Source organism: Centruroides sculpturatus, unplaced genomic scaffold (genome assembly GCF_000671375.1).
Source record: "Centruroides sculpturatus isolate CEXI.00-Female unplaced genomic scaffold, Cexi_2.0 scaffold536, whole genome shotgun sequence".
In the NCBI taxonomy this organism is placed as follows: domain Eukaryota; kingdom Metazoa; phylum Arthropoda; class Arachnida; order Scorpiones; family Buthidae; genus Centruroides; species Centruroides sculpturatus.
The window spans coordinates 197462-215493 of record NW_019384812.1 but is presented as its reverse complement, the minus strand read 5'-3'; the positions used below and the strand labels follow the sequence as shown (position 1 = coordinate 215493).

At 23.0% G+C, this 18032-nt stretch overlaps 1 protein-coding gene across 1 annotated transcript in view; it reads right to left on the bottom strand.

Annotated features, from left to right (window-relative positions):
• Positions 1 to 10406: 10406 nt before the first annotated feature.
• LOC111629792 overlaps positions 10407 to 18032 on the bottom strand; it is a gene marked incomplete at its 3' end in the record, with an annotated part of 15393 nt that continues 7767 nt past the window's right edge. Inside the window, exons 2-4 of the mRNA XM_023373701.1 lie at positions 15782 to 15911; positions 11641 to 11783; positions 10407 to 10666 (exon numbers count right to left, since the gene is read on the bottom strand). Of these exons, the coding sequence (XP_023229469.1) occupies positions 10407 to 10666; positions 11641 to 11783; positions 15782 to 15911 (533 nt within the window). The remainder of the gene's footprint in view (positions 10667 to 11640; positions 11784 to 15781; positions 15912 to 18032) is intronic.

Below are 18032 nucleotides of genomic sequence, written 5' to 3'. Positions count from 1 at the left end.
CTGAACATTCGAAAATAAAATAAGTCTCATAATATTTTTTTTATTTTTAAAGATAATTTCTGAAGATCAAAGCAATCTTCTTACAAACATAATTGAAATAGTAATAGAAAGTACTTTTGATTTTTCTAAATTGAAGCAACTGATTATGTATTTTGGTAGTTAAAAGGATATTAAAACATTTTTTGTATAAGAACGATTAAACTTTTTACAATTCAAGTTATTGACTCATGAACAATAAACTATAAGAAATGCTTAGTTTTTACTTTCAGTTTAATTTCATCAGTTAAAAAATTGATGATTTTTAGTATTAAATTTTTAGACGTTTTAACTTAAATTTTATACGTTTACGTTTAAGAAAAGAACAACAATTAATTATATAATAGATTACAAAATATCTTTATATTATTTCTTAATTTTTTAATGAATTTATCATATGAAATCGTAAATATAATATCAATTTTTAATTATTAGCCTTTAGCTCATAAACTGATTCTTTTGTGCAAGATAAACAAAAGGAAGGAAGTAAAGATTAAATATCCTAGTGCATTCATTTCTGGTTTCATTTTTTTAATAAAAAGTAAACAATATAATCTATATATTATCATTTAATATTTATTATAAATTTAAGAATTTTGTAAAACGATAAATCTTATTATTAAATGCAATAAACTGAATCTGTTTTTCGATTTAACGCATTTATTGTAAACAAACAGACACAAATAGAAGGTATGTACATGAAAAATATACAAACAACCAACTTGTATTTCAAAATATATTATTGGAGTAAGGTCAGAGGGCGCCGGGATCTTAGTTTACTACTTAATGATTGACTTATTTTCAGTCTAATTTGGTTTAGTACCTATCTATTACTATAGTATAAGGGTTCTCAAACTTTTTGAAGCCACGATCCCATATTAGACAAGATTTTTGCTTGAGATCCCCTACAATTTTGTTTTTTCCCCCCACTCTAAATTCCCCTCTTTCACCCTTTTATGATACCATTAGAAAAAAACTCTGCAAAAAAAAAAAATGTTTCTTATCGATAAATACCTTTAAAACAAAAACAAGAAATCTCCTTGAACTGAAAATGATTTAATTGTGTGTTTCTAATACAGAGCTCATATTTAAGGAGGTAGTGTCTGTAAAACAAGGACATGTCTCACAATAATATTTAGTTATTACAAAAAAAAAATACAGAATAAATGTATATTAATACGATTTTCTTTTATTATGTAAAACCACTCGCGACCTACACTTTGAGAACCGCTTCTGTAATAGTTAAAGTACTTAATATAGGAGTAATTACTTACAAGTTAGCATGGATGATTTATCTTCTGAATTCAGATGCAAATCTCATCAATGATATCAGTTTTCGTTAATGTAATACGATTTGTGACTAGTTACGAATTGTAATTCGCAGTGAGCTGTTGTGTACACAAGATCTGGATTTTCCTCTATTGTAAACTGTTATGTCTACACTTATTAAAAGTAGTTTGTATAAGAATGAGTATAATGCATGCCATAAAGGACGCATCTTATACTTTAAGTGAAAAAGTGCGCGATTCGACCTGTTTTATTCTTCTAATTCAAGTAGAAAACTACTACTACTACTACTACTACTGCTGCTGTTGTGTTCCTTTTGTTATAAAGTTTAATTTGATATATAATTTGGGCGTTACCTCCAGGTAACCGGATATGGCCCCAAACTTAACATAGTCCTTTGTCATTTTTTTCTTAAATTTAATTAATTTAGGTAAAATTTTATACATTACCTAAATATTTATATATTCCAGACATTAATTATTACATAAAACAGAATAATTTGTCATTTTACTTGTACAGTACAGTACATATTTACACCTGTATAAATATTTCATTTATTTGATATAAATAAGAAATTTAAATAAAATAAGCTTACAAAACATATTTTTATAACTTGTATTAATTGTTAACACACTATAATTGGCTGTTGATCGATTGATAAAGAAAGAACACGAAATAGGTATTTGGATCTGTCGTTGTAAAATGTGATCTGTCCGTCCACTAGTTGAAATCTGATCATCGATATTAAAAGATAAATTACACAGCTAATAAGAGGAAAAAAAAGCTACAAACGAAGTTTCATTGCAATTTCAAACTCTAAAGTGAATTTCGTTAGATACTATTAAATTTTAAAAAGTTCATCAAGTCTGTAAAGGTTTTTTTTATTTCTTTTTTAAATAATAAATTATTATTTATAATGTTTAAAATTTTCGATTTTTGATTAATTTAAAATATAAATAATTTTTATCTGAATTTACAGGTGTAAAATTTGACATTTAAAGAAAATAAAATTATGAAATGAAAGTATAAAAACTACAGAATAAATTTGATTTTATTCGTTTATTATTTATTCTTACATTCAATTTTTATAATCATTAAATATGTACTGAATCATACTTTTAAAGGAAAAAAATAGAGTAAAATTATACAAATTCATTTTTAAATTAATAAAATATAATAANGAAATGCTTAGTTTTTACTTTCAGTTTAATTTCATCAGTTAAAAAATTGATGATTTTTAGTATTAAATTTTTAGACGTTTTAACTTAAATTTTATACGTTTACGTTTAAGAAAAGAACAACAATTAATTATATAATAGATTACAAAATATCTTTATATTATTTCTTAATTTTTTAATGAATTTATCATATGAAATCGTAAATATAATATCAATTTTTAATTATTAGCCTTTAGCTCATAAACTGATTCTTTTGTGCAAGATAAACAAAAGGAAGGAAGTAAAGATTAAATATCCTAGTGCATTCATTTCTGGTTTCATTTTTTTAATAAAAAGTAAACAATATAATCTATATATTATCATTTAATATTTATTATAAATTTAAGAATTTTGTAAAACGATAAATCTTATTATTAAATGCAATAAACTGAATCTGTTTTTCGATTTAACGCATTTATTGTAAACAAACAGACACAAATAGAAGGTATGTACATGAAAAATATACAAACAACCAACTTGTATTTCAAAATATATTATTGGAGTAAGGTCAGAGGGCGCCGGGATCTTAGTTTACTATTTAATGATTGACTTATTTTCAGTCTACTTTGGTTTAGTACCTATCTATTACTATAGTACAACGGTTCCCAAACTTTTTGAAGCCACGACCCCATATTAGACAAGATTTTTGCTTGAGATCCCCTACAATTTTGTTTTTTCCCCCCACTCTAAATTCCCCTCTTTCACCCTTTTATGATACCATTAAAAAAAAACTCTGCAAAAAATGTTTCTTATCGATAAATACCTTTAAAACAAAAACAAGAAATCTCCTTGAACTGAAAATGATTTAATTGTGTGTTTCTAATACAGAGCTCATATTTAAGGAGGTAGTGTCTGTAAAACAAGGACATGTCTCACAATAATATTTAGTTATTACAAAAAAAAAATACAGAATAAATGTATATTAATACGATTTTCTTTTATTATGTAAAACCACTCGCGACCTACACTTTGAGAACCGCTTCTGTAATAGTTAAAGTACTTAATATAGGAGTAATTACTTACAAGTTAGCATGGATGATTTATCTTCTGAATTCAGATGCAAATCTCATCAATGATATCAGTTTTCGTTAATGTAATACGATTTGTGACTAGTTACGAATTGTAATTCGCAGTGAGCTGTTGTGTACACAAGATCTGGATTTTCCTCTATTGTAAACTGTTATGTCTACACTTATTAAAAGTAGTTTGTATAAGAATGAGTATAATGCATGCCATAAAGGACGCATCTTATACTTTAAGTGAAAAAGTGCGCGATTCGACCTGTTTTATTCTTCTAATTCAAGTAGAAAACTACTACTACTACTACTACTACTGCTGCTGTTGTGTTCCTTTTGTTATAAAGTTTAATTTGATATATAATTTGGGCGTTACCTCCAGGTAACCGGATATGGCCCCAAACTTAACATAGTCCTTTGTCATTTTTTTCTTAAATTTAATTAATTTAGGTAAAATTTTATACATTACCTAAATATTTATATATTCCAGACATTAATTATTACATAAAACAGAATAATTTGTCATTTTACTTGTACAGTACAGTACATATTTACACCTGTATAAATATTTCATTTATTTGATATAAATAAGAAATTTAAATAAAATAAGCTTACAAAACATATTTTTATAACTTGTATTAATTGTTAACACACTATAATTGGCTGTTGATCGATTGATAAAGAAAGAACACGAAATAGGTATTTGGATCTGTCGTTGTAAAATGTGATCTGTCCGTCCACTAGTTGAAATCTGATCATCGATATTAAAAGATAAATTACACAGCTAATAAGAGGAAAAAAAAGCTACAAACGAAGTTTCATTGCAATTTCAAACTCTAAAGTGAATTTCGTTAGATACTATTAAATTTTAAAAAGTTCATCAAGTCTGTAAAGGTTTTTTTTATTTCTTTTTTAAATAATAAATTATTATTTATAATGTTTAAAATTTTCGATTTTTGATTAATTTAAAATATAAATAATTTTTATCTGAATTTACAGGTGTAAAATTTGACATTTAAAGAAAATAAAATTATGAAATGAAAGTATAAAAACTACAGAATAAATTTGATTTTATTCGTTTATTATTTATTCTTACATTCAATTTTTATAATCATTAAATATGTACTGAATCATACTTTTAAAGGAAAAAAATAGAGTAAAATTATACAAATTCATTTTTAAATTAATAAAATATAATAAATTTTTGGAAAATCATAAATAATAAATTCTGTTTGACTTATTTTGGATTTTGTGTTTAAAAGACAGATAATAATAATAATAATAATAATAATAATAATAATAATAATAATAAAGAATAACGAAAAACAACATGTAGAATAGTCATTCCTTTGTAGATAAATACGAAGTATTCTTAAACAAATTAATGGTGGATAGAAACTGTGAAAATTGTTAAGAATTTGTAGATCCGAACTTTGGAAAATCAATTGTCAAAGTTGCAATCAACAATTCTAGAAATAAACGAATGTAGAGATAAAAACTAGAAAAAAATTCGTAAGAAACATCATATTTACATAAATAACTATATCATTTTATTTGTTTAAACTTTAATATTCATTTTACTTTGTAACAAAATAGAAAACATTTCTTAAGTAGGCCTAAAGGAATGTAAATCAAATTTAGTCACATCTTGAAGAACTAATGAAGTGGAAATAATAAATAAAACAATAATAAAGTCATTTATAGATCATTATAAAAGAATAAAAAATTATGATTTAATTAGTAAATTATAAAATATAATTTCAATCAAAGAATATTCTTTATTTTATTTATCTATAATGTTAAAAATTGTCTGATTATATGCTGTTTAAAAGTCAAATTAAATTTCTTTAAAGTATTTTTCTGATTTATTTTATTACATCTGTAATAAAATAAATCAAAAAGTTCTTTAAAGAGTGCGAAATTTTAAATCACTACAATTTATTCTTGTAGATTTATAGTCTACTTATCCATATAAGTCCATACGTGTTTTCAGTTTGAGACTAAATTACACATAAATTAAGCAAATTGTTTAAATTTAGTTAAATAATTTATATTATTATATTAAAGGATTAAAAATTTTTAATACTTATTTTATGTAAATATTTAATAATAATTTAAACTTTTTAATTATTAAAATAGAAGTTTCTTTCGTGTTAAATTTAGTTCATTAATAATTTTGAATATTTATTGTGGAAAAATGTTGATAATGGATATAATTTTGATCATTTTATTAGAAGATTTTGTAGAAATGCATCAAAATATTAATTGCTGTTAATTGTGTAATTTAAAATAAATGAGAAATTTTAAAATATAAAATTAAACGAGCATTTTTATTATTTATTTTTACTGAATTTTTTCTTATTAATTTGTAAAGATTCTTATTAAGATATAAGGAAAAAATAAAAATAAAAACATAATACTAATTTTACTAAAAAGCTTTGAAAAAAGCAAATTGGTAAATGCGTTTGTAAAAGAAACGTTGATATCTTGAAAGATTAAAAGTAAATATTTTTTTATTTATATAAGAAATTTTATATCCGTGGAAATGTTAACAAATTATAAAAGTAAAATGTCACGCTATTGAGAAAGTATTGAATAAGGTAAACAAAATTCTTTGAATGTTATGTAGTCCAAAGCCTACCCATAAAAAAATAAAAATTTTTTAATATAAAATTTATGTTTAGAAAATTGCGATACAGTTAAAATGAATACGTTTTCAGCTGTATTTCAAATGTTACAAAAGATACAATCTTTTATTTTTATGAAAGTTTTTGCTTTTTTTATGAACAATCCATTGTTAATATATCAAAGATTTTCCATTGAAATATACATAAGTGGATGGGAGATAAATTTCAATGTAAATTATATCAGACAAACAGAAAATGATACTTAAAGATCACGCAAAGAAAACTAATTGAAACATGAAAACAAAGTGAAGTAAGGAACACTTTCGTCAAACCGTTATTAGAACAGATAAAAGCTAAAAATGTCATCTCTTATTTCAAAATTGATTTCTCAATCTATTAAAGAATATCGATAAAAACGTGTTCTTCTTCTCTTTTAAACAGAAAACCGTATAATAAAACAAAGAAAATAATATGAAAAGTTATATTTTTTCATGTTTTTTGGAGAACTTTGTGTGTCCAAGGAGAAAAGTTTTATTGATCAATTTTTTTAGATAGCTAAAGTATTCAATTTATGACAAAAATGTTCTTTATTTTTAGTTATTCCATCAATTATTTTTGATAAATGTCTTTGTCTTCAACTTTTCGTGCTTAGCATATTTTATTTCTCTTACAAAGCATTTATTTTTCCTTTTACTTTTAGAATATTCTATAGACGATTCCAAAAATCTATATTTATATCTTTCTATATACAATATGTAATTACCAAATCAATAACAGGAAGCATATTTTCTCTTTCTAAACAAATTCTAAAGGTTTTCCAAATTGCTATTGAAAGTAGAAATGACTAATTCAAATAAGATCAATTTTTGTTTCTTTGTTTAATTAAAAACCCAATTCTGGCGAATCGTTTAAAAATAAAATTGATAAATTTTATAGTTCTTCAATTTCTATTTATATAATAGTATATTGATTTGCAGCATTTAAATTAAATTTTGATTTATTGTGATAATCATAATTCGATATTATTTCTGAAGAAATTGTAACTGTTTGTACAGAATTTAAATGGGATATCTAGGTTTAGTAATAAAAGATAATTTCTGTTAGTTTTTTCGTGTTATTACTTGATTCTCGCCTTTATTAATACTCTGATAATTGAATAAAACAAAAATTATCATGATTTTTGACACTAGTAACATAAATACTTTCTTCAGAATCTGGATTTAAAAAGTTATTTAATTATTCCTATGATTATCAAATTTATTTAGAATTCTTTGCAGCATTATGCTAAGTTTTCTGTTTAGTTTTTAACTTTTTCCTTCTCCTGAGCACTAAGTGGATCTTTATACCAAACTCACAATTGTTTTAACCGTCTACAATGGAGCGACTAAATGGTAAAGATGGGCCAATGTGTCTGAAAAGTCCACGAAAAATTCTTAGAATTTCTGGCTCACTCAATTTCGTATCCCTCAGAATTTCAGGCTAAAGTCTTTACCACCTCGGCGATATGGCCATTCAGGTTAAGTTGTATATCTGCTTTTACTACACTGGAAAGCTTATAATAATATAATCTTACATGCAAAAACTTGTAATGTTGACGACAACAATTACAATTTATTTATGTAGATAATACTTGATTTTTCAATATTTAATACATTTAAATAGAAATTATTTAAGTCTAAACAATTTCATTACTTTCTGACAATTAAGTAATTTTTTTAAGTTGTTGATACATTTTAACTTTTATCTAAGATCAGATTACTTCACTTAAATTTCATAAAAGCATAAATCTGCATTGAATATTTCCAACAGTAATTAGACTTTTTTCTAAATACTTTAATCATTGGCAATATTGCCTCCCGCGATTAATAGGAAGACGTTTTTATCTAGTTTCACTCAATGTACTAGGAGACTTTATTTCGAATGAAACTAGATTCGTAATTTTTCACTGAAAATATATTTACTCGTTTTAAATTCTCTGTAGCGATGTCTTTATTTTTGTAAATGTTTTTTTTTTCTTTTTTTACTTTAGAAATTGAATTAAAATTATTAATTTTTACAAGCTTTATTTAATTTATATTCTTTACACTTGATGCTTATAAAATATATAAATCACATAATTATATTACTATATTTTAATACTATAAATCAACTTCCGTTTCTAAAACGGATGAATTCATTCTCAAATACAGTCTGATCAAAATTACCTCTGCCATTCGCTTATAATATATAATAACTATTATCCGACTTATCATCAAAATGAATCTGATTACATTTCATGCTTGAATTATATAGAATATTAATAGTCATATACAGTATTCGGAATGAATAATAAAGTATAATATACTTGATAGATGTGAATATGTTAAAAATTAAATGTAAATACTCAAATTCCAATTTAAAAAAAAGAAAGAAAAAATATAAAATGACATTAATGAGATGTGAAATTCGAATAATGCTGTATATTTTTCTACATAATTCTAAGAATTCACATTTATATTATTTTCCTTGTCATCTGCATATAAATATACTTCTATTTCTAGAAAAATTTACCATAGTATTTAATAAGTTATAAAAAGAAAATAAATTAAAATATGGAAATATTTTATCATCAAATTTCTTAAAATTTGAGAAAAAAGTTTGATTTCTAGAGAATGCGAATATGTTTCGAGCAATGTTGAGCAAGTTGCATCAATACAATAACATATACCATATCATTAGAATATGATTTGCGAACTCGATTAATATGATATTATCGCTTACATACATTATCGTATTTGATAGTAATTAGAATGTTGTCCGAATTAACCTTATTTGATATCAAATTCGAATTATTACAACCACTGAAATAGCGGAGTACATCTTCATTCCGGCCAAGATTAATCAAAATAAATCAATAGCAAAGTTAAGATTTCATACAAAAAATTTTAGTACTGTATTTACAAGATGAAAGATAAAATTTACTTCACGGATTTAATTAACTAATACTTTTGTTAATTAATTGAATTAAAGTAAGTTTATTATGATTATTACTTAATCTTTTGTTTAATTATGGTAAATTTAGCAAATTTTATTCTGAAATTATTAAAAGTTATNAAACATAAAAATGGTTTATAGATTAAATTTAAAGCATTTTAAGGGAGTAATTTTTGTATAACATCCGATTACTATGTATCACATACTTCATCAATTCTTATTTTATAAATATAAATTGTAAACAAACAACAACAAAAGATGCATTTACTATTTTTTCTAGGTGATATATAAATTTTTATCTATCGCTGATAAATTTATAGGGCTATAAACACATTTAATTTAATAATTTACATATATATTGACTATAAATTGTATAGAACAGCAGGAGTTGCAAGCCATTCCAATGTCGAGTGTAGTAGAACATTAAGGTCTTTTGCTTATATTAAAGTGTTACAACTATCAAAATTGAGATAATAATCAAATATTCAATGATTAAACTTGTTATTTATATACAGTACATGCAGGTTAATTGTAGTTTCATATTAAAGTCATATAAATAATCTATTAATATAAACATCTCTCTTTATTTTCTTATATTTAAGCATTTATTTGATTTATTAAATTTGAAATAATTTATTATAATTTCTCTTGTTATATTGCTTTTCGTATTTATAACAACACAAAATTTTTAATGAATAGCAAATAATGAAATTATATAGAGTTAGTGAAAAAAAAAACATACATTAAAATAAATTATCTCTATATTTTTAACTACCAAATACAAATTTGATTATTTATTCCATTAAACGATTAAAACATTTAAATTTAATTCATTATAATAATAAATATAGGCCTATAATTTAAATTATTAATCTATATGTTTACAGATATTCTGAAAATAAAAAGGAATTCTTTACTTTTATTTTATTTATTAATCTGAACATATATTTATTTCATTTAAAAGTATAATAAACTTTTAATATAATTTCTTTAACAAATAAGCAGATTAAAATAGGTTATATTTATATAATTTGAATTACATTTTATTGATTGGCCAATAAAGTCTATAAGAAATTTAATATAAATTTTAATTAATAGAAAAAAAATTAAAATACTATTTAAGGAATTAAAAAAGAAAATTTACTTAAATTATTTCTTACAAGAAAATTATCGTTTAGTGAGACAATTTTATATGAAAAAAATAAAAATGATAATAATTTAAAGACTATATTTATAGAATTAATGCACCTTATTAATGAAAATAGTTTATTCTTGCAATTAAAATAATACATAAAATAAATATTAAATATTCGAACATATAATTTAACCTTTAACCTTTGTATAAAACTCACACAAGAATCGTACCAGCAGGTTTCCTTCAAACCATCCTCTACTTCGCTTTTGGTATCCTCTTCATATTCTGATAAGTGAACCATTCTATGATATTGAGTGGCACATTTTCTCTCGTCAGTTGAAACATTCTTGAAACATTTAGCATATCTCAAATATTCTATAAAGAAAAAATATAAGAAATACTTTTAAAATAGTTTCAAGCGTTAAATTTTGTTATAATAATGAAATTTTCTAAAGTTACGATGCCTTTTAAAATGTTTTTTTATGGATAATAAAGATATTTATAACCAGGCATCTACATAGGTACATTAGTCTATTTTCTTTCTTGAATATTGCTTCAGAAAAGAGCTAATAATGAGAGCAATAAGACGGCATCACTTTTATTGATCTAATCTAATTGGAGTTAGTGCCAAGAAGTAATATCGAAAACCTTTCTAATATGAAATTTTATATTGAATTCTGCTTTTTTCCTTTATTATTATTTTTTTAATCCTGAAACATATTTTGAGGTAGAAAGAATGTATTACCTTATTTTCATTATTAATAAGCTAAAAAATTNGTAACAACAATAAAGCCAAGCGAAGACAGAAACATCTCTACTACTTACAATAGTAACGTCTGAATAAACACGAGTTCCAGACAGATAAATGGTGCAATAATTTTGTTCATAATGTGATTAAATTATTTAAATATATATTTATATATTTTTCCCTTTTTTATAAAGTAAATTGGTTGGTTATTTATGTAAATATCAGTTGCCTTTCTCGTCTTTACTTTTCCTTTATCTTGTCGAGAACGTTACGACAAAGTATAAAGTTTTATTTATTTTTTAAGAAAATAATCCGTTAATGGAGAAAATTATTATTATAAAAGGTCGTTAATAATTGTATATATATTTTTCTTGCCAATAGCATTTTATGTTGTGAATATATAATGAAAAAACAACAAGGAAGATGTGTATTTTGTGAATTAATGTGAAAAGTCGTATAGATTTAGAAACAAAAAAAAACAAAACAAAGCAAAGAATATGAAACGATGCAAATGAAAACATAATATAAAATTGTTATAAAATATGTCCTTAGTCGTTAGCTTGTTGAAAAATTTTATTTAAAAAAATAATTTCTAACTCACTTTCTTGTACAATTCCAGGAACACAAAGATCTTCGATGACATTTCGTGATCCGGAAACAACAGAATCAAACAATCGCTTTTGAGAAGAAGAAAAACATTTTTTGCTGTGATTTTCCACACAATAAAATCCTTCTTGAAGTTGTCTGAAAATATTGAAAATTATTTTGTATCTTGCATGACTGATGCACTTAAGGCTAAATCAATCGTATAAAAAAATGACAAGAAAAAGCAGTTTCAAAGATTTATATACAATATAAAATAATAGAATATCTATTTTTCAATTGATTACATTTTTAAAATTTTATTTTTAAATTTCTAATATAATTTATTCTTAATATAAAAAATTATTTTTATATAAAGTGCTATAAGTAATAATTAATATATTAAATAATTATTATATTTTATTAATAAAAGTTTTTAGNTAAAAGTTTTTAGTAAAAAGTATGGGAGGAAAAGTATAAAAAACTTCTTATTCGTACTTAATAAAAAATGTATTAATTTTATTTAAAAATAAATCATATTTAATAGGAAAACTCATTCATTGTAAATTTTGTTTTTTTTACTTTATTTTAATAATTTAAACAGGTTATTAAAGTATTTATATCAAAGCAACCCCTTCACGGTTTACATTTATTTTCTTGTGAAGTACTATCACTTATAGTCTGTAACATATCATTTAAATATTATGATAGTATTTCCGACATTTGAGAATAAAACACAAATGATCCAGCACATGTTATCACGCCATTTCCTCTCTGCTTTAAAATTTTTATGACTCCATATAAAAGTTTAAAATGTAAATGGTTCTATTACATCGATTTCGTAAAATAGTAGTAAGCCTATATAAATTCTTTTAAAATGATTAAGCATATAATTCTATTATTTAATTCTTAATTTATTATTAATATATAAAAATATAATAAGTGATAAAAAATCTAAGATATTTGATTATTTTTTAATACATTTACGTGCATATTAAGATTTGTTTGAAATATGAACTTAAGAAATAAAAAACTAAATAAAAAATGCTTTTAATTCTATGCCAATCTAATATGTTAAATTAATAAGTTTTTTGTTCAATTATATTTATATTAATGAATAAATTAATATAAAAGAATTCTTTACTGTATCTTGAACATGTATTACCTTACTAAATTGTAAGATAATTTAATTAAAACTTATTAATTTACGAAAATGTTTACAAATAAATATAAAAAATTGTTTGATTATTCCAATTTCCATTTACTTAACGCAATAAGAAAAAATATTTGATACAATTCGGGATTAAATATTAAAAAAAATTTCCAAATAATAAATTTAATAATTGATCTCAAAAATTTTATTTAGTTTTTCTTTTTTTTTTTTATTAATCTTTAAAAATTGTTGATACATAACTAACATTCGTATAGAACTAATATAATTTATTAAATTATAAATTAGTAGAATAATTTAATATAATAATTAAAAAATGCGTCCAATTTAAAGATTTATCTTATCTTATGAATGATAAATGAAATATTTGTAAATGATAATTACATCACTATTCGCTTGTTGTTGGATTAATGTATTTTAGTTAATTAAGAGTAAATTATTTTCTAATATTTATTGTTTGATGAATGTTGCGACACTTAACGATTGTTTAAATAGAGTGTAGCCCTAAAGTCAGTTAACCGAAATACACTTTATTTAGTGTGATTTTAAAAACAGTTTAAAAAATTATCTTAATTAACCCCTTAGTTAATCGAATTTTGGGTCATTCTGCGTTAAAAAATACGATAAAACAGTATAACTTTGTTTTAAAATTGCTTTACAATAAATAATTTTTTTACAACATATCTCTTTTAGACGTTAAATCTGAATTTTTTATAACTCCTTTTTATAAAAGTACAAAATAGAGATTTATTTAGGTATCTGCATCTGGTTTATAGCATGAACAAGCAGAAGTTAAATAAAACATAAAATGTGCAAATGCATGACTGTTAAGACATATAATTTACACGAATACGAAAGTAGTTTACAATAAAGATGAAATAAGAAAGACATTTTTCATTCTGATTCTTTCTGAAAATGTAACACGTATTATAAGATTGTTCGAAATAACTTTCTTTACTACGAATGTATAAAACGGTTATACCTGAGAGTGCGTTTTTCCTTAAAAAGGTATGAAATTTTAAACGAAATACTAAATCTTGTGGAAAAGAAATTGAATTTTAAATATCAAAAATTGAAGTTATTTATATTATCTTCTATAAGCTGATAACTTCAGTATACTTATGCATATGATGATTCATATAGGATTATTAAAAAAATGCATTAAATTCAAATCAACTAGAAAATATATTGAGAGATTCAGTCCCTTGAATCTCTCAGGAGCAATATTTATAAAGAGAATCTCTCATCATTACAGTAATCTTTAAAAAAATATATCGATTTAAATTGTTTTTAAAAGTAAATGTTCGGGATTTATAAGAAGAGAAATACAATTCTTAAATACTTAGGGTGCAAAAAGCACCTCTGAGAATATTTTTTTACGGTGTATTACGTAATTTATTTGCTGACAATTGATTTTCGACAACACATCTCTCAGTAATTAATCGACAAATATTTTAAACGTGAAAAAATAGATAATTAAAAAACTAATCGTGTAAATTCCTCTTAAATTATTTGTCAAATAATTGATTGCGGGCTTTAGATTTTTATAATAAAGCATCTCTAAAATTTAATAAAATTATTTTAATTTATGAAATTACAATATATAAATATAATATAATAATAATTAGTTTATTATGATTTGTAGAAGATTTTATAACCTTTAACTAAGTGCGATAAATCGTGAAAGAATAAGTAAAAAAGAAAAGCTTAAGTGTATCCACAAGCAATTAAGTATTTGGCGAATTACTAGTGCAATAATAGTTCGGCGAGCAATTTTTCTACTAGCAAATGCTCATCAATGAATTTCCAGACGATCAATTGCTTGTAAGCAATTTCTTGTAAACATTCTGGAAGCGAATTACTATTATAAATCCTGCTACAGTTTCCTATATTACAGTATTTTGTCAAAATTATACTTCTATCTAAAATTTCTGTACTACTTTATCCAGAAAAATTAGCTTTATGTGTCATTTTTACTGTGTAATACTTCCTTTTTTCTGTTATGTACGTGTTCTTCTATTTTATAATATTGAAAAAGTAAAAAAAAAACCAACTAGATTTTCTATATTGTGTAAATGTAAGAAATTAAATTTAAATGAAATATAAAACATATTATATATTATTTCTTATTACTTATCTATCAATAAAAACTTATTAAAGATCACATTTATAAATTTCTATTGATAGGCCATCATAACATATATGCGTTTACGAAATGAAGGAGAACCATAGAACATCCATTATGAGTCACATGCAATTGAATCGGATGCTTTGGCATGGATGAGGAATGGGATCCAAACTTATGACTCGTAACCACGCCTGAAAAATCCATTAAACTTAGAGCACATCACATGTTTTACTATACATGCAATATACTTGTTATATACGTGTTTTCTAATATATTTTTCTTAATGTATTAGTATACGTATTAATCTATTATATGCTAATTATAATCATTGAGTATGTACCGATTTATATTTAACTTTAAAGTGTTATTTATTTAAAAATATAAGAAAAAGGATAATTTATTTTTGTCATAATTTAATTTGTTGAAGTAAGTTTATTTTCAGATCGTTTTAAAAAGAAAACAGAGCGACAATTGCTGCAGGATTAATTAATTAATTCATAAATTGATGTAAATTAAACTTCTGAATTAATTATTTATAAAACTATTCGTCTTTTTTTTTTCGTTATTTACAGATCAATTTTAACAGATATAATTTTATTTTTTGCTTTTTATAGTACATGCATTTCTAGAAGATTATTGCAAAAAATATTCCGTAACATTAATAACTGTTTCTTTGTAATATATAATAATAATGATTTTTCATTTACAAACTCTCAACAAATTCAATTTGAAATATTAATTTTAATATATAAAATTTACCTGATAGACAACTGAAAAAATACTTCAATGGAGTCATAATTTAATGCTGCTCACGTTTATAAAAGAGTTTAGATGTTTATAGCTTCTTTAAAGCGTACTTACAGACAGACATCTTTCAGCTCCTCTCTGGTAGTAGCAAATGCCAATTTTTCGCTTTGTGTCACCGCTTGTAGAGAAGCCATGCATTTCTGGAAATTCTCCAAGGAACAATTGAAGCTTTTTCCATTGCATTCTAAAAATTGAATGATAATTCTTAAAATTCCCAAATGTTTTTAATATGTAACTTTAACATTTATTTTTTAAATTATGAGTAATAAAGTAAATTTTTCATTTCTAATAGATAAATTTTTATTTAACTACTTTCAATTCTTTGAAATGATGTTAAATAAACGTATTTGTAAACATCCAATTTAAATAAAAAATAACATTAAAAAATTAAAAACAAAATTCAATCATCAGTTTAAATAATATAAACATGAATTATTACAAATTTAGAATTCTAAATTTTAGTATTTGAAGTAATTTTTAAAATATTTTATTAAAACTAATCTAAAATTAATGTAAATAACCGACGTAATTTATGTATAAAGTAAAATAAAGAATTTTTACGATGTTTAAACAATCGATAATTATAGAATAAAGAATGATATCGTAGAAAAATTGAAAACAATTTATATTTTTTATAGGTTTATATATTTTTAGTTTGTAGATTTTATATTTTTAAATTTAAAACGTATGTATAGATTTATTCTAAAAATAGCCGAAGAGAAATGAAATATTTATAAATTTTTTCTCCACTTTCTCTGTTATTAATTATTAAAAATTATCATCATGTACAATTACGTTATTGATTTTTTCCAGACAATGAATAAATATAATAAATTACGTCTATTTAATCATTTTTCAGTTAATATTTTGTGTAACTTCTTCCCTATTTGTTATTGAATTATAATACTTCTTAAATTAAAATTTTAAAAGTATATTTTAAGAAACAAAAAGATCAAAGGAAACTCCTTACATAATATTTAAACAGATCAAAGGCCACTAATGAAAGATTCAAATTGGGTATTGTTTTATATTATCTATTTCTATTATTATATAAACATTTAGTTGTTTATAACAAATTTTAAGATTAACTTTGTACAGTACATTTATTAATACGCAATTACTGAAGCACAGTACAGTACATTAGTAATTAATTATTAATAATATTTAAATTAATTAAATTTACTCTCTTTAGAACTATCCTTTCTACTACTTTTTCAATCTTAGATAAATGTTATAAACCTTAATTAATTGTAATTGCTTTGTAGTTTTATGCCTATAATTTGTTAATTTTTCTGTTTTTAATTTTAGTTACGGTGTGAATTATATTATTTACAGAATAAAACTGACTTATGTAAATTGATCGATTCTTTTTTTGCAGCTGGGATTTGGTATTTTTATCGATATCGTGCACAACTGAATCGCAGAAAACTACAGTTTTCGGTTTGATGACTCAGAAGATAGTTTATAATATCTCTAAAGAAACAAAATTTTAGTTCTATATACTTCTTGCTTTCTTCTGACAAAAGTATATAATTTTTTTATAGCATTATCTTAAAAAATTGAGTTATAAAGCTGATATAATTACTATATAACTCAAGAAATTCTCCGTTATAAAAATAGAAAGTTTGCTGAAAAGATTTTCTTGTTAGAATAGACTTAAACAGCGTACAACTTATGTTATATTTAAAAGAAAAACTATTATAAACAATTAGAATTATCAGTATCTCATCACACGAATTGAGAAGTAATTGTTTGCAGTTGCTGACAGTATTGATGACTAACATTATACAGGCTAAAACTAAAATTCACTTGACAATATGGAGGTTATGTGTAAGGCAATGAAGAGATTCCAGAAAGTCATAAATCATCTGGATTTATATTGACTCCATGCCAGTGACAAAGGGTTAAAATGACGTGCATTCGTTTAACTAATTGGTCTATCATTATTTGTTTCCTGCTCTCAAAAGAGGAAGTATTTAGAGACCAAATATTGGATATGTCGGTCATTTTTGATTATAAATAATCTAATTTTTCCAAGCATTTGAACTTCTTTTATAAATTGCTGAACTGTTTTTTTTATTCTAATAATTTTCAAAAAAATTGCACCAACTCTTATTATTTTCAAACATATTTCATGTTAACGTAAAGTTAAATGTCAATATTTAGTTGGAAATTGTCATTAAACTTTAATTCAAGAAGAATCAATGGGACAGAAACAAATAATTCATAAATCTCCTGCAGTTTTTAGTTTAGATACTAAACTAATAAATTATAAAATTTTCTACTTGAAAAATATAAAAAAAAA